This window comes from Bufo gargarizans, chromosome 1 (genome assembly GCF_014858855.1).
Source record: "Bufo gargarizans isolate SCDJY-AF-19 chromosome 1, ASM1485885v1, whole genome shotgun sequence".
Classification (NCBI taxonomy): domain Eukaryota; kingdom Metazoa; phylum Chordata; class Amphibia; order Anura; family Bufonidae; genus Bufo; species Bufo gargarizans.
In genome coordinates this window covers 720,661,997-720,687,302 of record NC_058080.1, presented here as the reverse complement: position 1 = coordinate 720,687,302, position 25,306 = coordinate 720,661,997, and the positions used below count along the sequence as shown (strand labels likewise).

The 25,306-nt window shown below is 44.8% G+C and overlaps 1 protein-coding gene across 3 annotated transcripts in view; it reads left to right on the top strand.

Annotated features, from left to right (window-relative positions):
* Positions 1 to 25,306, top strand: part of NEDD4L (NEDD4 like E3 ubiquitin protein ligase) — a 358,039-nt gene that overhangs the window by 108,232 nt on the left and 224,501 nt on the right. For all 3 annotated transcript variants that reach the window (XM_044276355.1, XM_044276357.1, XM_044276356.1), the window contains exon 2: positions 16,338 to 16,411. In XM_044276355.1, the coding sequence (XP_044132290.1) occupies positions 16,338 to 16,411 (74 nt within the window). The remainder of the gene's footprint in view (positions 1 to 16,337; positions 16,412 to 25,306) is intronic.

Sequence of the window (25,306 nt, the reverse complement as noted above, 5' to 3'; positions counted from 1 at the left end):
CCGGAAAGAAAACTGCAGCATGCTGCGGTATTTTCTCAGTCTAAAAAACCTAAGAAGGACTGAACTGATGCATCCTGAAGAGAATGCTCTCCATTCAGAATGCATTAGGATAAGGCCTCGTTCACACGACCGTTGTGTGTTTTGCGGTCCGCAAATGGCGGATCCGCAAAACACAGAAGGCGCCCGTGTGCGTTCCGCAATTTGCGGAAAGGCACGGACAGCCATTGATATAACTGCCTATTCTTGTCTGCAAAACGGACAATAATAGGACAGGTTATATATATTTTTTTTTAAGGACTACGGAGCGGAGCAACGGATGCGGACAGCACACGGAGTGTGAATGAAGTGAACGGGTCCACATCCAAGCCGCAAAAACTGCGGACCAAAACAACGGCCGTGTGCATGAGGCCTAAAACTGATCCGTTTTTTTCCCCGGTATTGCGCTCTTGTGACGGAACTCAATATCGGAAAACAAAACCGCTGGTGTGAAAGTACCCTTAGAAATACTAACAAAGGCAGTTCTCTTACGTTCTCTGTAGCCGCTACATTCTTTATCCCATCCGTAATCAGATTTTTCTAAAAATAAATTAAATGCAAAGTCTTATTTATTCTAATACTATTAGTCTGATTATCTTTTAAATTATTATTATTATTTTTTTAATCCTAAATAAGTCCTGTTCATATGCCGTATTAGGATCTGAAATTCGAAGTGAGCGGGGCTCCTGACCTGTGGCAATCAGCTCATCCCCAGGGTGGCTATTATTCGAGAAGGGGTTGTATTCGTGAGAACACCCCTTTACAATCACAACTTTCCACTTCATGTCTGACTGTGTGCAAAACAATACAGTCAAGTCATTTGAGGTAAACAAACCGGATTGCGCTCCTCAGTGATGAGGAAGTTTCATAGAATCGTCCCATAAAAGTTTTATGTGGCTTTATTGCCGTTTACATGTGATTTATAATCCTGCATTTTCATCGTTACTGAATGACTATTCTTGGCTGCATCCCAAAAATTGGGAAAAACAGGACATGTACCGTATACCCAGGAATCACAGGCCTAGTTTATCAAAAAGCTGCTAACAGTTCTGAATTTGAAAGAACTGTCCGTAATTTTCAGAAACATTCTCTGTAAATTTGGGCTGTCCTGTGCCGAAACTGGGTGGGACTAGCCGCTCATAAATGGGGCGGCCTCTCGCGGTGTTTCGCCAATTTACCGACGGCAAAGTCAGTAAATAGGGAAAAAGAAAACTGAGCACAAGAGATATAAAAGGGGCTTAAAGAGGTTGTCTCACTTCAGCAAATATCATTTATTATGCAGAGAAAGTTAATACAAGGCGATTACTAATGTATAGTGATTATCCATATTGCTTCCTTTGCTGGCTGGATTCATTTTTCCATCACATTACACACTGCTCGTTTCCATGGTTTCGAGCACCATGCAATCCATCAGCGGTGGTCGTGCTTGCACAATATAGGAAAATTTTACCAGCCTATGTGCGCTCCCCCAGGTACCGGCCACCAAAGAGGCTGGTGCTTTTTTTTCTATAGTGTGCAAGCACGACCACCACTGCTGGATTGCAAGGGTGGTCGTAACCAAGAAAACAAGCAGTGCATAATGTGATGGAAAAATTAATCCAGCCAGCAAAGGAAGCAATATGGAGAATCACAATACATTAGTAAGTACCTCGTATTAACTACATTTCCTGAAGTGAGACAACCCCTTTAAAGGGGTTATCCAATCCTATAAAATGCCCCCCCAATATGCCGGGCCCCCCACACTGAATATACTTACCTGGATCGCCGCTCCTGGTCCTCATACGCGGATGAAAACATCCGGTGTCGGGGGAAGGGGGGGGGGGGAGCAGCCAATGGCAGTCAGGGACGAGCCTCCCTAGCATTGCGGGTGACGCTAGGGAGGCTCGTCCCCATCCCTGCTCATCCGTGCAGGGAGAGAAGCAGCGGCGGTGGTGGTGTGGGGACCCAGGTAAGTATATTCAGTGTGGGGGGGCCACTGTGTCGCTGTACTGTATGATGGATTGCGGTGTAGATGTAGTGTCGGGAGCAGTATCTGGGTTTATTGTTAGATCCTACTCCTCTATTGTCGTAGAGTGAATCACCTTCCCTTTAGGGATGAGCAATGGTTGTACGCGGCAGAATAGAGTAGAGATAATATTCTACGCCTTTTCCCCAGTGCCCTGTACAGTGTAATGGTCTAACTGCACATTGGGTCCCCCCTTTAACCAGTGTTAGTCTGGTTTCTACATTGTAGCAACTTGTGACTCTTATATTATTTATTGATACATATTTATTATGATGCGATGGCATATCATTCCTTTACCATTAATGGGTGGCTAACACCTGACCTCTAGGACGCCACCGATCCTGAGAATGAAGGGGTTGCAGTGGCGCTCCTGGGTACCAACTATGCAGGGGAACTGCAGGACAGACGGCTGGCCATTGGGCAAGAAAAAATAGGATCTGGGGGTGTCCCAGAGGTTGGACACCCACCGATCATAAAGTTATGGCGAATTTTGAAATTCGTTCACGCTTTGTTTACTGGTAAAAGGTGAATTGCTTTATTGATTCCGTTACGACGGACCATAAAGCAATTCTATGATGGAATGCATAACAGAATGCTTTTAGAGGCATTACGTTATTCATTCCGTCATAATAGAAGTCTATGGGCAGCATAACGGATCCGTCCCGTTTTTGTTTTGCAGGGGAGTCCTCTTCTTCATAATGGAAAAGGGACGGATCCGTTATGCAGCCCATAGACTTCTATTGTGACGGAATGAATAACGGAATGCCTCTAAAGGCATTCCATCATAGAATTGCGTTATGGTTCGTTGTAACGGAATCCATAAAGCAATTCACCTTTTACCAGTAAACTAAGCTGAACGAATTTAAGAACCGGAAGTTCGCTCATCTCTAGTTAGGATATGCCCCCACTTTATCAGATGGGAACACTCCTTCCATGCCTCTTTGTCAGGGGTATACAGTCATGTGACAATTAAAGGGGATGTGCCAAGTATGGAAGTTATCCCCTATACACAGGAGGGGGAATAACTAACTGATTAGTGAGGGTCTGACCACCGGGACCCCCATCTGTCTTGAGAATGAGGGAGGGGGGATCGCTGCTCCCTGGCGCTCCATTCAACCTCTATGGGATTGCGAGAAATAGCGGAGTGTCAAGACTTCACTATCTCCTAGAGAATGAATTGAGCTGCAGGGCAGGAACATGGGACCCCCATCCTTGGGATCAGTGGGGGTCCCAGCGTTCGGACCACCACCGATCAGTTCGTTATTCCCTACCCTGTAATAACTTTCATACTTGGCACAACCCCTTTAAGCTCTGTTAGCATTCATGGTATGATGCTTTGTGATAGACCATCAAGTCTGATAAATGGGCATCCGACCTCTAGTACCCCTACCTACCTGGACAAGGGAGGGGTCAGATACATAATGTCACAGGAAGGGGGGTCCAGGTAATGAAAGGGGAAGGTTGTCTGTTAAGGAAGGGTTGGCTTCATGAGACAACCCCTTTCAAGACTCTACATTTTGGGTATTAATTTTTATAAGAATATTGACGGCCTACCTGCATGAGCACCCCCTTCCCTTCGACTTGTTGATAGGTGGAAGTGCTGAGAGTCGAACGCCCACTAATCTGATGTGGATGATCTTATTTTAAGAATTATTATTGTATTTGATTTCTACTTTGGGATCACAGTCAGATGCTTTAGATCATACAGTCCAAAAATTATAGTTGGGAGGACACTTTTAATATTGGGGAGGGGGGGGGGGGCCTTGTTTAATTGACTCACCTGCACTGGCATTGCATCGGATTGGTCCACTGTGCACCGTGTGACCTGACCGCAACTACAAGCCAAGCTGGTATATATTTCCATACTAACTATTTGCCTTTTCTTAGAAATATTTTACTGATCACCTAAATAGGAGTCTACACCTCTGAAGAGTCCCTGTCATTACAGAGACAAAACCCAACCACTCCTTAGGCAGCTGTCAGTACAGTATTTATTACAGGTAGTGCAGGAAGGTTGGGCGTAGCCTGCAGACTTGAGTCATGTCCACCATCCTGCATTGTTTTTCTACATTTTTATGCAATGTTAATAGGTGCTTTGTCCATTTATTAGACCCCACCCCCTAGGATCCAGTGAGTAGAGCTGCTGCTCCTTCAGGATTTTACCATTGGCCTGTCCTCAGGATAGGCCATCAGGATCTGACTGGTGGTGGGTTGACACCTCGTATCCCCTCAAATCAGCTCTTTTACAGTAGCTCTGGCACTGGAACTACATAGCTCCATCTATTCTGTAATGGACGGAGCCACACAAAATGATCATAGTTCTGGCATCTATTCTGCTCCATCCACCACACAAAATGATCATAGTTCTGGCATCGGAGCTACTGCAGAACAGCTAATCTGCAGAAGTGTGGGGTTTCAGACCCCCAACCGATCAGGCATTGATGGTGATAGGTGTCAGATCCCCCACCGATCAGGCATTTACGGTGCTGGGTGTCAGATCCCCCACCGATCAGGCATTGATGGTGCTGGGTGTCAGATCCCCCACCGATCAGGCATTTACGGTGCTGGGTGTCAGATCCCCCACCGATCAGGCATTGATGGTGCTGGGTGTCAGATCCCCCACCGATCAGGCATTGACGGTGCTGGGTGTCAGATCCCCCACCGATCAGGCATTGACGGTGCTGGGTGTCAGATCCCCCACCAATCAGGCATTGACGGTGCTGGGTGTCAGATCCCCCACCGATCAGGCATTGATGGTGCTGGGTGTCAGATCCCCCACCGATCAGGCATTGATGGTGCTGGGTGTCAGATCCCCCACCGATCAGGCATTGATGGTGCTGGGTGTCAGATCCCCCACCGATGAGGCATTGATGGTGCTGGGTGTCAGATCCCCCACCGATCAGGCATTGATGGTGCTGGGTGTCAGATCCCCCACCGATCAGGCATTGATGGTGCGAGGTGTCAGGTTCCCCACCGATCTGGCATTGATTGTGCCGGGTGTTAGACCCTCACTGATCTGCCATTGATTGTGCTGGGTGTCAGGTTCCCCACCGATCAGGCATTGATTGTGCAGGGTGTCAGATCCCCCACCGATCAGGCATTGATTGTGCAGGGTGTCAGATCCCCCACCGATCAGGCATTTATTGTGCAGGGTGTCAGATCCCCCACCGATCAGGCATTGATTGTGCAGGGTGTCAGGTTCCCCATCGATCAGGCATTGATTGTGCAGGGTGTCAGATCCCCCACGATCAGGCATTGATTGTGCAGGGTGTCAGATCCCCCACGATCAGGCATTGATTGTGCAGGGTGTCAGATCCCCCACCGATCAGGCATTGACAGTCTATTCTGAGGACCGGCCATCAGTAGTACAAATCCTGGAATGCCTTTTTAAATCTGTCTATATCATGTATCATGGCTGATACTATTGCAATTCTGTCACAATATAGGGTTCTACACATGTGCCCATATTCCGCTGATGCCACCTGCAGGCCCAGCAGTGGGTACTTTGCTTTCCCCACCACCCTGCAGGCTTATTACCAGAGTTGCTCTAATGTTTAATTGGAATCGGAGCATCAATTTAAATGAGGACTAAGAGAATGGCGCCACTCTTGTCCATTGGCTGTGTACAGTATTGCAACTTGCTTTTTTTTGGGTGTGATGTTGAAACTCCGCTCCATTAAAGCAACGACCCCATGAAAAGATGCAGAGAACAATGTAGAAAATGTGTTGCTGACCGACCTGCCATAAATCCATAGCATCTGCATTGCGGTTTTATATAACGGGGAGGGAGCAATGGAGCAGTCTTCAATGACGTGTTTTTGCTACTGACCGACTATATTGTTGATGTAAATATAATTGTAGTGAACGCTCTGGCATAACAGGCTGGCACTCCTGTCCTGTGAGGAGGATGATGAAGTCATGTGGATTTCCTGGTGGATTTCTGTGGATGCGGGAATAGCACTGACCTCCTAATGAATGACTCACCAGTGACCACGTGACTCATCCACTACGACTATACAAGCATATTGTACAACCGTTCTCATCATGAAACCAGGTCACAAGATATGTCAAGGAAATTAAGCACGCCTGCCCACAGACGCGGCTCTGCCTGTTACTTCAGGATTTCCCGTCAATAATCTATTAATACTGCAATTAGAAGACGGAAGAGATTTAAATAAGAAGAGATTTCCTGGCTCGCTGTATGGCGAGTGAGATCTAGTCTGCAGAAGTGTGGGGCGGGTTTTAATTTTTGGGCTTCAGATTTGTGTTGGAGCCTCCTTTGCAGATGAAATGGTACTGCATGCTGTGCTGTTTTGTCCGGTAAAACGCCAGGTCACGTGATGGAAACCTGACGGCCCCCCGTATACTCAGGTGGGTCTGTTTGGTGCCCTTCGTATCCTTCATTCTAGGTATTCAGTGCTTCCATTAATTTGTCCGCTATAGGTGCAAAACCATGGAAGATGCGGGCCGCAATGCACGAGCACAGTCCGTGGGGCAGCTGCAGCGGATCGCGGACGCATTCACTTGAATGGGTCCGCGATCCGGCCGTTCCGCAAAAAGATAGGAAATGTTCTATCTTTTTGCGGAACGGAAGTACGGGATGAAACCCCACGGAAGCACTCCGTAGTGCTTCCGTAGGGTTCCGTTCCGTGCTTCCGTTCCGTACCATTCCGCATCTCCCGATTTGCGGACCCATTCAAGTGAATGGGTCCGCATCCGTGATGCGGAATGCCCACGGAACGGCACCTGTGTATTGCGGATCCGCAAATGCGGTTCCGCAATACGGCAACGGGAAGCACACGTTTGTGTGCAGGGGGCCTTAAAGGAATTGTTTTATCTTCCTTATGTGTGAGCAAAGCTTAAAGGGGTATTCCCATCTTCACTTTTCATACTTACCTTCATTGAGTGCGACGTTCACTTCCTGGATTCTTCTCCCGGCCGGGCTGCGCAATGTCCTGAACGCGCACGCGCCATGGTGACTTATTCCTGGCCTGTATAGTACAGAGATGGCGTGCGCATTCGCGGCTTTGTACTTTACTGGCCAGGAAGAAGTCATCATGGCGCATGCGCAGCGGCGTGCGCGTTCAGGACATTGCGCGGCCGGGAGAAGAATCCAGGAAGTGAACGTCGCGCTCAATGAAGGTAAGTATGACAAGTGAAGATGGGAATACCCCTTTAAGCTTTGCTCACACATAAGGAGGATAGAACAATGGCCGTGGTCCTTTATTAAGGGTTACATAATATAATAATCATGAATAATTAAATAACCAATAAATGAATACTCATTAAATATTCATTAAGTCCACAATTGTCCCCTAGCAAAGCTGGGTGACTAACCCCCCTCTAATTCAGGACCACGACTTCTTAAAATGGGAGGGCTGGCGGGGCGATGTCCTCTTCTTCCAGGCTCCGCGGCGGACAAGCTTCGGACCTGCTGGGACCATCTATAAATACTTCAATTTCCCGCCCCAGAACTTCATCCACCAATCAAATGCTGGCAGAAAACAGGTGCCTCAGTAACTGGTAGGTAACCAGGAACCAATCAAAATCATTTGTTAAATTACCTCAGAATCACTGTAAATAAGCACACAAGTTAAGGGGGGGGGGAGAAAAAGAATAAACGTACTACCACTCCCATCATGCTCAATGACACCATGGTGGGCCTTCAGCATACGCTTCTGTATCATTACTGTACAACATGAGCATGAAATACAGGATACATTCAATACATGACTATAAAGTCCTGCAATGCTAAGTGCAACACGCCAGACCTGCAGGGCATAGACGAAGTGAGGTCACGGTTATGGGCAATCGAGGGTACTCACTATATTTGAAGAACCCTGGGCAGGCGCGTGGCAGTGAAGGAGAGGTAGACACGGTTCCTCTGGGGCACACTCTGTATATAGGGACCAGGCCTGATGGTGGATGAGGTGCCCTGGATGTTACGGGTATTTTGTGTGCCTGGGGCAAGGTCCCTGTTGTATTCGTGACGCCAGTGCCTTTGGACGGTGGCACGCCGGTTGGTGGTTGGAATGATGGAGGTACACAAGTATATAGTGAACCAAACGTAACTTTACTGGACAATCCAACTTTGTACAGCAGGTGTAGCACAGTCTTTGTATCACAGTTCCACAAGGGGCTCATTCACAAACATGGCAGGCAATAGTCATGCAAGATACGCAGAGGGTAAACTTCACAAGCACTCAGCAGCAGGTTGTACCTTTCCTCAGAATCAATGTACAGTGTCCTTTCTAGGACTCCTGCTCTGGCTTTATCTCCCAAGGCCCGGATGCCTAAAGGGTGACTTAAATCCTTGGTTACTATCTTCCTCAGGTATTAGATTCTTGCTGCACTTTCTAGTGTCATCTGCCCATCAGGGTCACTTAGCTTACCCTGGATCGCCCTCTCTTGTAAAGTGGATGACTGTGGGTTTCTCCCAGGAGGTTGGATCCTGCAACTGGGGTATCCTCTTCAGAGCTAACTAAGGCTCTCTTGTTCTCAGGCAGGCTGGAGCTTCTCACTAGCCTCCTGGACATCACTAGCAGCCAGGGCTATCCAGCTGCATGTCAGGAGCAGGCTTCTTAACCTCTGTCTTCTCAGACTCCTGACTCTGCACTACTACTCCCTGTCTAGGCCTGGACATTTATACTAGGGGCTCCCTATCTCCCTCTAGTGTCTGGGATGTCTAACTACACCCAACTAGGCCTGCTGTTGCATTATACAGGGGTACATTGCATATAACAACACATTAAAACATACATTAAATGCACAATTAAACATGACATTTCTGTTCCTTGTGAGTAGGAGTAACGCGCACACCAATTGACCCTTGTGTAGTGCCCACCCATACCTAGTGGGACACTACATAAGCGAACGTTCTAACCATACAAGTGATGCCAGATTAGTCTGGATGTGAGGAGGCTGATTACACATGTGCTGCTGTTTTTCAGTAGATCTTGAAAAGGTGGCTTCTATGAGCTGAGCTGATGTCACCAAGGTCATAGGCAATGACTACAGTAGCTTGCTTAGGACAATTCTAATATTAAAGGGCATCTGTCAGCAGTTTTGTACCTATGACACTGGCTGACCTGTTACATGTGTGCTTGGCAGCTGAAGGCATCAGTGTTGGTCCCATGTCCATATGTGCCCGCATGGCTGAGAAAAATGATGTTTTAATATATGCAAATGAGCCTCCAAGAGCAACGGGGGCGTTACCATTACACCTGCAATTGCCCACGACCTCTGTACTTTGAATGACAGGGCCAGGCGTGATAACGTTTCTATTGCCTGACCCTGTCAATCAAACTTCAGAAGGTACTTTGCCATTGCAGCACACATGGAACAGGTCAGCCAGATTCATAGGTACAAATTTGAAGACAGATGCCCTTTAAATGCTAACTAGCTAAAAACGGTTTGCGCTATCGGCCACTAGATGGAGCCAAAGCAAAGCATGAATACTGACGCAGTACATTTATATTAAGATGACTGAAGGCATGACCAGGGTTGTCCTATCCAGCAGGACCTATGATGGAAGTATATTTTACTGCTCCCCGCCACTCTTTTCCGATTCCATGGGGCCCAGATTGTCTTTACTGCACTTCCAGTCCCTGCGTGTAAACCAACTTCCTACATGGCCGGGGTCATGTGCATATGACTGGCCTCAGCAGTGATGTATCCCCAATGATATGCCACTTATGGCCACATCATGGCTGAGCCCAGGAATTGGCTGTAGAGGGGCACGTGAACGTGTCTGTAACATGCGCGGACCAGAAGTGCTTTTTGTTTTTTGGCCAATTAGACATATGGACATAAGAAAACAAAGAAAATACCCCATTGACTTCAGTAAGAGAGTGTAGCGGGCATGCTCTGTGACATGTACAGGGAGGTCGGAGGAGCTGAAGTGTCCCCATCACACAAGGCGGACATGACGGGTAGGCAGAGTGGACAGCAGCCTAGGGCATTATTATGGAAGAAGCACAATTTACGTGGCGCTGTTTTTGGATGAAAGCAGCCATGTTTTTCTGGTCCTGTATACCTTTTTATAGCAGATGTGTCTGGAGAAACAAACATGGAGTTTCTTTATGTATTCAGTGCTGACCAGGCCGCTGTGATTATCCGTGTATGAGGTTATTGTCCCCGGAGGATGGACGCGAGTCATTTCTATACTCCAAGGCTGGAGAAGCTCCAGACAAATCTCCAGGGTTTTCCCTCCTGCAGCATGACAAATGACTGATCCTCGGGGACGTTCCCTGTGTTCGGGGTCTCGTGATCCTAACACGTATGGAAGCAGTGGGAGGCTCAGACCCGTTATAAACGTCAGTGGCTGAATTTCCTTCCACACCGGGGACCTACTGATGAACATGATGAACCTCCATATAAGGGCTCATGCACACAAACTTATTTTCTTTCCGTGTCCGTTCCGTTTTTTTTGCGGGTCCGCAAAAAAAACAGAAGTTACTCCGTGTGTATTACGTTTCCGTATTCCCTTTTTTTTTTCGTTTCGCCCAAAAAATAGAACATGTCCTATTATTGTCCGCATTATGGACAATTCTAGTACTGTTCTATTAGGGGCCGGCTGTTCCGTTCTGCAAAATACGGAATGCACACGGATGTCACCCGTATTTTTTGCGGATCTGTTTTTTGTGGACCCCAAAATACATACGGTTGGGTGCATGAGCCCTAAAATAATGGACATGCACATGAACGTTGTTTGTTTCTGTGTCCGTTTTTTTTGCGGATAGGATGCGGACCCATTCATTTTAATAGGTCCGCAAAAAATGCAGACCGCACACTGTGTGCTGTCCGCATCAGTATGTCCGTTCCGTAGCCCCGCAAAAAAAAAATAGAACATGTCCTATTCTTGTGCGTTTTAGGCATTGTTACAATGGATCCGCAAAAAATAAAATAAATGGCATACGGACCGCAAAACACATACGGTCATGTGCATGTAGCCTTTTCCTGATTTCCGTTCCGTTTTTTGCGGATCCGTGTTTCCGCAAAAACCTTCCATTTTTACAATTGTACACCCGGATCCGTTTAGTTTTTTCCGCAAAAAAGCGAAAGGAGGAATATATGTTGCTAGGGTAAAATAATGTTAGTTTTTTTCCTATTTCCTGGATTGCATTTTGCAGACGATAGTAGGACAAGCTCTATTTTTTTTTGCGGATCCGCATAATGGACAGAACAACGGATGCAGACAGCACACTGAGTGCGGGGCCATTGAAATGAATGGGTCTGCATTCTGTTCCGCAAATTTGCGGAACGGATGCGGATTACAAAATACTGACGTGTGAATGGACCCTTACAGACATGCACATACTTGGCCCACGTTCAGACGGACATGATATGGTTCTTTACAGGATCTTCCCCTTCTCTAATGCTGCATTTACATGCATCGAAAGAGCACACGGTTGTGGGGAAGGAAGCGTTGCTTCTGACAATTTTCTGCTCGTTAGTGGAGGCGAAGCATTGCATTTATAGGCAGCGATCACCTCCACAGTATGAGGACAAGAGATGGCTGCCTCTATTGCTCGTCTTCATACCGCGGCTTTGTTTCTGGGCACTAGAGCGCTGTTCAGACAGCACGATCGTCTGCCCAGAAATGATCATTTAGGTGTCTGCATGTTCCGCTCGCTCATCGGGTGACCTGCGGCATCTTTAGACGGGCAGATTATCGGGAGCGAGCGTTTGTAGGAACGTTTATTCCCGATATGCTGCCCAACAATTGGACCGTGTAAACTCTCTCCACTATAGCGTCCATATTTCTACCCTCACGTCCATCTCTCTTTTGCCTCCTTTCTCTCTAGCTGTCTCTTTCTGTTTTCCGTCCCTTTAGCTCTCTCTTACCTTTCTCCCTTTCCTCGGTTTAGTATCTTTCTGCTCTCTAGTCTCGCTAACTCTCTCTCTTTTATCTAATATATACACCACTCTAAATCTCTCCAGCCTCTCTTACTCTGTCTTCTCTTTTTTATATGTAACTCTCTCTTCTCAGTCTCTCCAATGCTGTCTCCCAATCTCTCTTCTGTATCTGTCTCTTTTACTTTTTCCTCTGCTAGAGCCAGTGAAGTAATCCTGCCTATCTAGTCTCCAGCAGCACAGTAGAGGCACACTGAAAGGGCTCATGCACACAGCCATATGTATTTTGTGGTTCCGCAAAACACGGATCTGTGAAAAAAATGGATGTTGCATCAGTTTATTTTTTTTTTTTTTGCGGATCCATCGAAACAATGCCTGACCTGCGCTCCCTGGATTTTTTGTGGCTGTCATGGCCCATAACAGGTGGGAACTAGTGTTAGGGACCACTCATGGAGGCGACCTTGACGCGGTGAGTGGCTTATTACGTTTTGGCCAAAATGTACACCAATGCCTCATTCAACATCCAGCATAAAGGCAGGGCAGAGTGCCATTGCATTTTGTGTTTTTGCGTTTGTATCTGTATTTCGCCATAGCAATGTGCACCTGCATAGGGTTGTGCGGACTGAACCCCCCACAATGCCTGACCTTGTTTGCAAAAGGACAAGACTAGGACATGTTCTATTTTTTGCGTAACCGATTTGCGGACATACGGAAATGGAATGCACACAAGGTCATTTCCGAATTTTTATTTTTATTGCAGACCCATTGAAGTGAATGTTTCCACATACAGGCTGCAAAAACAAAACAAAAACGGAACGGAGACTGAAGGAAAATGTGGTGGTGAGCATGAGCCCTAACAGTGCAGCTTTAGTGCAAAGATTTAGGGACAAATTTACGAAGGGTTCACGCCACATTTTTGTCTTGCGTTTAAGGCCAACCTCACACTTCAGTTAGTGAAGCCTACACACGCTATAATGGAAAGATCTGCACCTGTTCTGTGTTTTTGGACCCGCACCTGGTTTTGGCTCAGAATCACTGATGGAAATAACTGATCAAATAACTAAAGTGTAAACTACGGTAAGCCTTAAACTAAAGCTAGCGGTAAAGACATCGTATCCGGCATAGCCCAGAGCACCATGAGGCCCCGTTGACTTTAATGGAACTGGTAAGGATCCGGCCTGTTTCCGGGAAAAATCTTAGATATTCTGACCACCTCTACAGCTCCTGTCGGCATGATCACCTGTTTATTATTATTTTTTTCCCGGGCTCCTGTACAGTGTGAACAATATAAAATAGTCCGCAAAGTAGTAATAATAAACAGTAATCATTGCGATTAATAATTTATCGCCTGCACTCTGATGTGCTTTCTGAAATATTTCCGCTAACCGCAGTGACTTCGCCTCCCTGACCGAGTTTGTGCAAAACAAAGTTTTTATTGTCGCTTGTTTTAATAAGTGATCGTAACGATTTTACAGTCCAATAGCTGCCTAGCAACACAAGTATGGCTGCCTGCCATGGAAGATTACGAGGCAGCAATAATCTGATGCTGAATGTTGTGGTGACGATATTACTTCTGTGTGATAAACTCTCAGGAAATAAACAAGATGTTACAGAAAGCATCTTTCATGGGAAGCGGCGAGTCTGTGTAAAGTGGATGGGGCCGTCCTTGGGTTTATATGGTGGATATTAGAGCACAGTTTGCTCATGCAATGGTATTTATTACCAGTAGTAAGAACTTGAAACTCCTACCCCAAGTGCCTCTGGAGGAGCTTAGCCAAGTAGATATGTGGAATTTTCCTAGGGTTTTTAGGTTAAAAGGCAACTATTGTAAATAGAGCAATAAACTGGTTTATAGTTACATCCCTAGTGGTCTAGGGTAATGAAAGGTAAATGATCACATCCCTGGTGGTCTAGGGTAGTGAAAGGTTAACTATCACATCCTCAGTTTCCAAGGGCAGTGAAGGGATCAGTAGTAACATCCCTGGAGGATAAGTACAGTGAAGGGGTTCATGGTAACACCCCTGGTGGGCTGGGGAAGTGGAGATGTTAATTAATGTGTAGAAAGTAAACTTTTTGTTTTTTATAAATGTATCCCAAATGTCCAAGTGAGGTCAAAAAAACGAATTTCAAAATGTAGAAATATGCAATAGTGGTGCCTTAACCGTAAGTGTGATGTTTTGGTTCTTCTGATGTTCTTCGGCAGTGGAAATGTTCATTATGTTATCCCTAGTGGTCTGGGACAGTGGAGGTGTTAATTATAATATTCCTAATTGTCTAGGGCTATGGAGGTCTTATAGGCCAATGGAAATGTTATTTGTAAGTTCCCTGGTTGTCAATGACATTGGAGACATTAATGACCAAATCCATGGTGGTCTAGAGCAGCGGAGGGGTTACTTGTTACGACTGGTGAACTCTGTCCTCATGCTCCCACATCCACAGCTGTAGACAGATACTCCTATACTGTATCATAAGCTTATCGGCTAATCACAGAGGAGCTTTCTCACTGACTGAGAGATGAGGAGGGTAAGGGGAGGACTTGAGAAGCCCTCAGGGCCAAGGTGCAGAGGATCTGTGTCCACCGATGACCACACATTTACAATATACAGGAATAAACTAAGATTGGTGGAAGCCCTGGGACAAAATATTTGCTGAATGCCCCCATCCTGCCTCTCGGCTCCAGATCCACCATCACACCCACTTATAGGGCCCGCTCTACTGATGTCCATGGGACCCCAAAATAGCCATTTCTGTACTTATAGTCCGAAGAGCGATGGAGCGGGGCGCAGCCTTAGCGAATTGCGGCTTGAATTAGAGGAAGTGTGAGGCTTAAAGGGGTTAAGTATTTTGAAAAATGGATGCAGGGCAGGGATTGGTCAAGTGGGGGGGGGGGGGGGACAGGGAAGCTTTTTCGGGCAGTATTTAAGCAAGTGAGGGGCGGGGTTAGTCACTTGCCGGATAGTAGGGTTTTAAGCTCCCGCCCACCTGCCCTTATTATGTTTGGTTTATTGTAGGGGGGGAGGGTTTGTCGTAGCGGGCGCATGTAAAAGGGGGTCCTGGGAGGCAAAACTACTTGGGGCGTGCATCTTAGGAGGTTTTGAAGGATGAGGGCTCCTGTTATGGCCAGAAGGCCTGCAGGGGCATAATGTTGGTGTTTGGTGCCCTTGGGTCGGTGAGTGCAGCCAAGGGTAAGGTGGAATTACAACTGGAAAATGTAAAATTATTGGGTTGCCTTCCAGGATACCTCTTTAGGGGATTAGGAAGTTGGAATGTTTGGCGTTATTCGGTTACATGTACAGTAAGTGTACAAAGAAAATGTTATGATGGATTAATATGTTAATAAATTGGTCGCTACGGCCCTTTATACCAAAAATTGAAGTCTCTGTGTGTCTGTTAATGGGAGGTAATGGGAGTGTGTTGTTACAGGTGGCTGAGCTAATCTTCCATCCTATTAAGTCCCTGTTTGCAGAGGTGTGAATTACGTCGGCAGCTCCACCAGTGGATCATTCCAGACTGCAGGACATCAGGTTCCTGATAGGACACTGGCTAATTTTGATTGGCCAGAGCTCGAGGGACTAGTTCACCTGTTCTTGTTTTAACAACCAGATCATAAGAACCAACCATAAGAAGGTGGTTAGTGGAGGTCTGAGGGCAGGTGCCCCTTGTACCCTGCTATAACCCAGCCCTGTGTATAATTGATACAGTAGATCCTGCACTCCTTTTCTTGGCAATCCACATTTTTCTGTTGTACAGTATGCTTTTATTATGAATCACAATGTCCTGAGTCACTGGTATACAGCTCTGACGCCATCACCCGGGCACAGTTTCTACCTCTATGAAAACTTTTATGACACTCATAAGTGTAAATCAGCGCAGTCGCGCCGGCCATACAGGAGCTACCCGTAAAAAATGACCCCGTTTGGTCAATAAATCTTAAATCAATATTTTATATCATTTCTAAAATACACTTTGTTTCAGTTCCTCTTCATTTTTAAACATGCTGTGAGTGAGGACACTCGTCTATAGTCAGAGGCAGTAATCCAGCCCATAACCAGTCCTGCTGAGAAGTGGATACATTTGTATCCAGCGTAGACTCCTCTCTTTGCTCATTTGCTACAATGTATCCGTCTGGAGTCTGGGCTGTTTAGCTCACAGAGCATTGTCTAGACCGGATACAACTGTATCCACTTCTCATCTGAGAGCAGGACTGGTTATGGACAGGATTGCTGGCTCTGAAGAGGGTTCTCATTCACTGACAGCAAACAGATATGCTTTGTGTTTCAGTTCCTTGTCATTTTCAAGATGTTAAAAAGTTGTATAACTTCATTTTATGCAGATTTCTTTACGGAAAACCGGGAAGCCCCATTCATTATATGTTACCACGCTATTGTGTGGCTCTAATTCATACCTGGAGTGTTAATAACCGGCCTCTTCTATTTCTTAGGAGGAATCTCGCATCCTCAGAGTAAAGATTGTATCTGGCATCGACTTGGCAAAGAAGGACATCTTTGGAGCAAGGTAATGGTTGACTGATGTTAATTATGTCTGTCTGTACTTTTGTCTTCCTGATTGGTAGTAAATCATGGCGGTGTAGAGAATGTGATGGTTGTAGTACTCCTTAATATACAGTAACTAAAAGGTTCCATATAGAGGACAAGCCTTAAAGGGGTGATCCAGGATTTCCATATTGATAACCAGTCCTCAGGATAGGTCATCAGTATCAGATTGGCGGGGATCCGAGCCCTGGCACCCCTGCTCATTAGTTGTTTGAAGAGTCTGTGGCACGCTGTGAGTGCTTATGCCATTTCCTACGCCAGTGACCTCACCATACATCGATCACATGGCCTAGGCGCAGTTCAGTCGCATTAAAGTGAATGGGCCTGAGCTGCAATACCAAGCACAGCCACTATACAATGTACTGCGCTGTGCTTGGTGGGCTTAAAGACAAGAGTTAAACGGCACTCCTCATTTAGTATGGACGGTGCTCAGTGGTAAATGTTAATGGAAAGACCACGGCACTCGAAAAAGAATGTTGCAATAAATATGTTGTTTATTTTCTTATTTCTTTGTATATATATGTGTGTGTGTATGCATGTGTATGTGTGTATATATGTGTGTGTGTGTGTATATATATATATATATATATATATATATATATATATATATATATATATATATATATATATATTATACACACACTCACCTAAAGAATTATTAGGAGCACCATACTAATACGGTGTTGGACCCCCTTTTGCCTTCAGAACTGCCTTAATTCTACGTGGCACCGATTCAACAAGGTGCTGATAGCATTCTTTAGAAATGTTGGCCCATATTGATAGGATAGCATCTTGCAGTTGATGGAGATTTGAGGGATGCTCATCCAGGGCACGAAGCTCCAGTTCCACCACATCCCAAAGATGCTCTATTGGGTTGAGATCTGGTGACTGTGGGGCCATTTTAGTACAGTGAACTCATTGTCATGTTCAAGAAACCATTTTTCAAGTTCTTAACAGTCCAATTTTGGTGAGCTTGTGCAAATTGCAGCCTCTTTTTTTCCTATTTGTAGTGGAGATGAGTGGTACCCGGTGGGGTCTTCTGCTGTTGTAGACCATCCGCCTCAAGGTTGTGCGTGTTGTGGCTTCACAGATGCTTTGCTGCATACCTCGGTTGTAACGAGTGGTTATTTCAGTCAACGTTGCTCTTCTATCAGCTTGAATCAGTCGGCCCATTCTCCTCTGACCTCTAGCATCAACAAGGCATTTTCGCCCACAGGACTGCCGCATACTGGATGTTTTTCACTTTTCACACCATTCTTTGTAAACCCTAGAAATGGTTGTGAGTGAAAATCCCAGTAACTGAGCAGATTGTGAAATACTCGGACCGGCCCGTCTGGCACCAACAACCATGCCACGCTCAAAATTGCTGAAATTACCTTTCCTTCCCATTCTGACATTCAGTTTGGAGTTCAGGAGATTGTCTTGACCAGGACCACAACCCTACATGCATTGAAGCAACTGCCATGTGATTGGTTGACTAGATAATCGCGTTAATGAGAAATAGTACAGGTGTTCCTAATAATTCTTTAGGTGTGTGTGTGTGTGTGTATATGTATGTGTATATATATATATATATATATATATATATATATATTACATATTACACATCTCCATCCGAAAAAATTAATTCATAGTATACTGGCCAACCTTGTTTACGGGCTGAGTTCTCTGAGTAGTGGAGGTATCGGATGGCGTCAATTTTTTCAAATGGATATATATATACACTCAAAAATATAAGAAAATAAATAAGATATTTATTGCAACATTCTTTTTCGAGTGCAGTGCTTGGTAAGCTGCGAGGAGTCCACAGTGCTCACCGGAGGATAGGCCGTCAATATCCAAATCCAGGATAACTCCTTTTAAAGAGTTCTCCACTTTGGACGATCCCTTCTTGTAGGAATCTTTTGTCAGGTGATAAAGTTTCGCCTCACTGTGACCCCCGGCGAATTAGTTGTAATCAGTGAAGGAACCTGGTAGTAGATGTTCAATTTCCCTGCAGTGCCACCACAAGTAAAAATGCAGGACAGGACCCCCAGGTCATCCTTACAGGGGTGCACTTATATGGAATATGATGTAGAGATGTGGATTATTCTGACCTTTCAGATCCCCTATTTTCTTAGGCCTCTTTTACACATCCATGTCCATGATGACATCTGTGACGAGATGGTCAGTTGTTCTTCTCTGAAGATATCCGTGAAGGATTCATGTTGTCCACTTTTTGCCCTCCATGTGTCATCCATATTCCATGGACGCTGCTAGGCTGAAAATTAGTTTCCAGAGCAGCTCCTACCAAAGGGGGGGGGGGGGGGAATGGAATGGTGAGTTCCATTCTGTCTAAGGATAGCTCTGCCATATATGCTGCCACCTGCTGGTGAACCAGACATATTCCATGAACATAATAGTTGTATAAGAGTAATATAAATGCACAGTTCTGAAGGACCTGGAAATAAATACAAAGATGACATTGGTGTTAGCAATAAAAGACAGTAGCGCAGGGCAGAAATGGTAATACCACTCCGGGGTGTTACAGTGGGATCAGACTACATAGGGTTTGTTTGTAGTCTGTCACCATGGAGATATAACCATATCTACAGTTGAAACCAGATGTTTATATACACTATATAAAAAGACACATATGCATGTTTTTCTCAATATATGACATGAAATCAGAATAAACCTTTCCTGTTTTTGGTCAATTAGGATTACCATAATTATTATTATTTGCCAAATGCCAGAATAATGAGAGAGAGGGAGAGAGAAAATGTTTTATGGCATTTTTATTACTTTCTGCAAAGTCAAAAGTTTACATACAATACATTTCATTAATATTTGTTACCATCGCCCTTAAACTGTATGACTTGGGTCAAACATTTTGGATATCCTTCCACAAGCTTCTCACAATAGTTGGTTAGAATTTGGGTTTATTCCTCCTCACAAAACTGGTGTAACTGAGCCATAGGATGGAGATCAGGGCTTTGTGGTGGCCACTCTAAAACATTGACTTTGTTATCCTCAAGCCACTTTGTAACCAGTTTGGCAGTATGCTTCGGGTCATTGTCCATTTGGAAGACACATTTCCGCCCAAGCTTTAACTTGCTGGCTGATGTCTTGAGATGTTTCTTCAGTATTTCCACATAATCTTCTTTCCTGATGATGCCATCTCTTTTGTGAAGTGCACCAGTCCCTCCTGCAGCAAAACAACCCCACAACATGATGCCGCCACCCCCGTGTTTCACAGTTGGGATGGTGTTCTTACGCTTCCAAGCTTCTCCCTTTTTTCTTCAACTGTAACGATGGTCATAATGGCCAAAAAGTTCAATTTTAATTTCGTCAGACCACAGGGCATGTCTCCAAAAATGTAGGTCTTTGTTCCTGTATTCATTTGCAAACACTAATCTGGCTTTTTTTATGTTTCTTTTGGAGTAATGGCTTCTTCCTGGTAGAGTGGCCTTTCAGCCCATGTTAATACAGTACTCGCTTCACTGTGGATATGGACACAGTCTTCCCAGCTTCTGCCATCATCTTCACAAGGTCTTTTGCTTTTGTTCTCGGGTTGATATGCACATGTCGGACCAAAGCACGTTCATCTCTGGGACACAGAACCAGTCTCCTTCCTGAGCGGTACTATGGCTGGACATTCCCATCTTGTTTGCATATAATTGTTTGTACAGATGAACGAGGCACTTTCAGGTATCTTGAAATTGCACCCAAGGTTGAGCCAGACTTGTGCAAGTCCACAATTCTCTTCCTGATATCTTGGCTAATTTCTTTACACTTTCCCATGATGCTGCTCAAAGAAGCATTGTTTCAGGTGTGCATGTAAATACATCTACAAGATGTTGTCAACAAACCTAACAGAAGCTCCCAAACACATGACATCATCATATGGGCAGTCCAGAATTGTTTAAAGGCATAGTAATCTTAGTGTATGTAAACTTTTGACATTGCAGAAAGTAATAGAAAATGCCTTAAAAACTTCTCTCTCACTCTCACACTCTCACTCTCACTGTCTCTCACTCTGTGTCTCTCTCTCTCACTCTGTGTGTCTCTCTCTCTCTCTCTCTCTCTCTCACTATTCTGGCATTTGGCAAATAATAATATTATGGTAATCCTAATTTGACCAAAAACAGGAAAGGTTTATTCTGATTTCATGTCAGATATTGAGAAAAACATGCATATGTGTCTTTTTATATAGTGCTGTATATAATCTGCATTTGAGCTGTGGACACATAAGGTAGGATTCATTATGGTTTTTTTTAAACAAACAAAATTACTTGTAAAGCTGTTTCTGCCATACAAATAGGGATTGCAGAAATATACCTATCTATCAGTATTCTAAAATGAGTGCTATGTAGAACACGTTGAGCCGTTCTTATGCATTCCTGGATTGATTTTGGGTCGTTCTTACTACTTGCTCCTGTTCTTCAAGTGCAGAGCTGATCATCTTGCCTGATATTTTTCCCCTTTCAGTTTGTCGGGCAGGATATTTCACTTGCTGCATAAAATCAGTAATTGCACAGCGATGCTGGAGGAGCCTTGCTTATGATGTGGCTATAATATAGCCGTCCACTTTACTGTACCCCCGTGTCTTATTATCTTAAGAATAGGCGGCCCGTGCCACCTTCCTGCAGGCTGATGGCGCTCGACATTGTGTAGAATACAAATTGCCTCTGGGAGAATTTCCATCTGATGTGGAATATGACCTGTCCCTGGGCCAGTAATGTCTCCTGTGTGCTAATGATGGGGTTGTAGCCTCAGAATGAGGTTTGCTGCGGAGCGTGCGGCTTACTTCCGTGTACAGTAAAGTAATCCTCATGAATAGTTAATAAATACCGCGTAGCACACGCTCTGTGTTAATCCCAATCTTACTAGATGAGGTAGGTAAATGCATTCATGTATTCCACTGCCGCAGCGAGCGTTGGGCCTGTTGTGGTTCATGGATAGATTATGAAGCGATGGGTTGAACCATGGGTTACTGATAGCAGCATTATTCATGATGACTGTTATACCATATTATGTATCAGTTTCTCATACCTATATGATGATAATGATGATATTGCATTACTTAAGAGTTTTTACAGGATTAGAAAAAATATATATATGGTTGCCTCACTGCTACAGGTAGTGTCTGATATTGCAGCTCGGCTGTATTGAAGTACCAGTAAATGGGGCTGAGCTGCAATACCACACCCAACCTATCAACTGCGGTGGCGCTGTTTCTGGTGGAAAGCAGCCTTTTTTTTTTTTTTTCTCATCCTGGAATCTCCTTGTATATAAGTATTACTACTGTTCATCTGTTGATACCGCTATCCATAGTAATATAATTGCAGTATTATTTATGTTACCCACTTATATAGCGCTGACCTATTCCACAGCGCTTTACAGACATTATTAGGACTCATTGTCCCCAGTGGGGCTCACAGTCTAGATATTAACCCCTTGAGGCAAAATCACATGCGTCATTTACGTTAACGGACTGTATGGAGAAGGCTCATGAGCTTAGCTCGCTTCATATGTGGCGGGTGCTGGCTTTATAATAATAATAATAATTAATATGAGTATTTTATTACAGTACACCGTACACATTGGTTTTAATGGGTTTTCCACTGACCGTAACTCAGTTGGGGTCGACACTAGTTTTGGGTGGAGTCGGTAGAAACATCCAGCTTTAAAAAAATATTATCGGATATTGTGTAACTGATTGATTTATTTTCATATACCTTTTAGAATCGTTTAGAAATGTTAATCGTAAATATGTTTTATGTTCTGTCAATCTAAGGCCCTTATCTTTCAAAAGCAGTGATAAGTAGGGTGTTCAAGTGGTGATAGATAATCAGTTCTCACCTCTCCTGTGTTCTTCCCTATCCTTATACTATAAGCAGTGATGAGCAGGGTCTTCTAGAGGTGATAGATAATCAGTTCTCACCTCTCCTGTGTTCTCTTCTGTCCCTTATACTATAAGCAGTGATGAGCAGGGTCTTCTAGAGGTGATAGATAATCAGTTCTCACCTCTCCTGTGTTCTGCCCTGTGCTTATACTATACACAGTGATAAGCAGGGTGTTCTAGTGGTGATAGGTAATCGGTTCTCTCCTGTTCTTATACTATACACAGTGATAAGCAGGGTGTTCTAGAGGTGATGGATAATCAGTTCTCACCTCTTCTTATACTATTAACAGTGCTAAGCAGGGTGTTCTAGTGGTGATAGATAATCAGTTCTCACCTCTTCTGTGTTCTCTTCTGTCCCTTATACTATAAGCAGTGATGAGCAGGGTCTTTAAAGCAGGGTGTTCTAGTGGTGATAGGTAATTGGTTCTCATTTCTGTGTTCTCTCCTGTTCTTATACTATACACAGTGATAAGCAGGGTGTTCTAGTGGTGATAGATAGATTAGTTCTCACCTCTCCCGCGTTCTCCTGTCCTTATACTATAAACAGTGATGAGGCAAGGTGTTCTAGAGGTGATAGAAAATCAGTTCTCCCCTCTACTGTGTTCTCATCTCCTTACACTATTAACAGTGATAAGCAGGATGTTATAGTGGTGATAGATAATCAGTTCTCACATCTCCTGTGTTCTCCCCAGTCCCTTAGGGCAATTTTTTTTCCCTGTACTTTTATTTTTAATTTTTATTTTTTTGCGGCCCATATGCTGAACTATTAACTTCAATGAGTCGGCAAAAAAAACCCTGAAATTAATCTGTATGAATTCTGTGTCCATACCGTATATCCGCATGGCCGTTCCCAAAAACATGTTATAATTGGGTTTCTGTGTTTATTTTCTGGCTTTTTGGTGGAAACTCTAACCAAATTAGAACCAACATATACTGCAGATATAACAGTATAAGATAGCAAAGGGGTCCTAGACATACAATATGCAACGCCTATCCAGACCTCTAACCTCTAACCAAATACAATTTGCTAACAAGCTAAAGGGGTTGTCAGGTTTCCTCCTGAAACTGGACAACACAGAGGATCGGCGGCCACCCGCAGTAAAGAAGTGATCGTTACTTACCCTGGATCCTGCACCGCTGTTCCGGATGTCGCAGGCGGATCTGCTTACCTTGCTGCAGTGGTGGCGCCACGTTGAGAACGTGTGACTGCTGCAGTCAATCACTGGACACAGAGGTGCAGGATCCCAGGGTCCCTTGTCTGTAGATAACCCTGCTGTCTGGCTGCATATCTATAGGAGTCCTAACACTGCTTATACCGTGTTATCACTGTGAACCCAGCCAGACTTGTGGAAATGTCATGTGTGATCCCCGGCAGGATACGGCAGATACACTCAGGAGACATTTGTATCTCACAGTCGGGTCTAGAGAGAGAGAAACAAAGACACTTTCTTCCAGCTGCCGCTTCATTCAAGACAACAGAGATAATCGGAGAGTCGATTCTACGTTTTCCGGAGGTGTTATAGCTGCCGTCATATAGCAGAGCTAAGTTTGTCTTCTGACACAGCTCATGACGTGGCGTCTGTGGTTTTACATAGGACTGCAGGTTAACCCACTGCTCAGAGATTTGACGGCATGTCAGAATTTTGTTATGTGACATTTTTTGCTCCTCTGTCTGTAGTGAAACCAGGATTAGTTTAGTTGGGCTACATGCACACGACCGTAAGTGTTTTTCGGTCCGCAAATTGCAGATCCGCAAAAAAAAAAAAACTGGATGACCTCTGTATGCCATCCGTTTTTTTTTTTTTTTTTTTTTTTTGCGGATCCATTGTAACAATGCCTAAAACGGACAAAATAGGACATGTTCTTCTATTTTTTTTTTTTTTTGTAGGGCTATGGAACGGACATACGGATACGTATAACACAGAGTCCTGTCGCATTATTGCGGGCCATTGAATTGGTCGATCCTATCCACTGGAACCCATTGAGATATGGCTGCAGCCGCTTATCTCCTCTACGGTATCTTTAGTCCTACAAACAAATAAAATGAACGGACACGAGCCAGATAAGGGGTCTTGCAGCACGCTTATCTCCTCTACAGGATACTGTGTGAGGTCTAAGATTGAGTTGCAGGCAAGAAACCAGCAGCACCTACTCGAGGGTGCACAGACCCTCCCAAAAATGTATCTGGAGTGGAAGATAATACTGTAGAATTTAGGAGCCACTCCGCAAGTGTCATGTAAGGTCTGAACAGAGGTTTAAAGAGGGCCTCTCCAGACATGTCGTAATGCTATCATTCTCCAATAAATTATAATCCTAGAGCATCTTTTCTTAGACTTATGTGTTTTGTTGTTCCTCTCTTAGTCCTCCTAGGAAATAAACAACTGGGTTTTGCTTTAAGGTCTCGTGCACATTGCCATTGCCTGGCCGTGCCTGTATTCCGGCCCGCAAACAGCTGGTCTGCAATATGCGGGCACCGGCCGCATCACAGATGCGGACCCATTCAATCTGGAAGGATGCGGTGTGGAATAGAAGCCCGGAACCCCACAGAAGCACTCCGTAGTGCTTCCGGTAGGTTTCTCTCCAGTGCCTCCGCACTACAGAAAATTTTTATTTGGGGTGCGGACGGATCACGGACCTATTCAAGTTGAATGGGTCTGGATCCGTCTGAGGAATCTGCACGGATGTTTCCCATGCATTGGGGACCACAAATTGCGGTCACCATTACACGGAAAGGCCGAGCAATGGCCGTGTGCAGGAGGCCATAGGGGCATAATCCTACACTGATACTGTCATAGCGGACAGTGTAGGCGACACTCTATTCAAAGGGGAATTGATAGAACCAAGTTGTCAGTTTATTCATACATTTCCAGGAGGAATAACAGAAGACGGGTAGAGCAAAAATGTTCTCCGAGAAGAGTATATAGAATTCTTATTTCATGTGGAATGCAAGTATTGACTAAGGGCTCATGC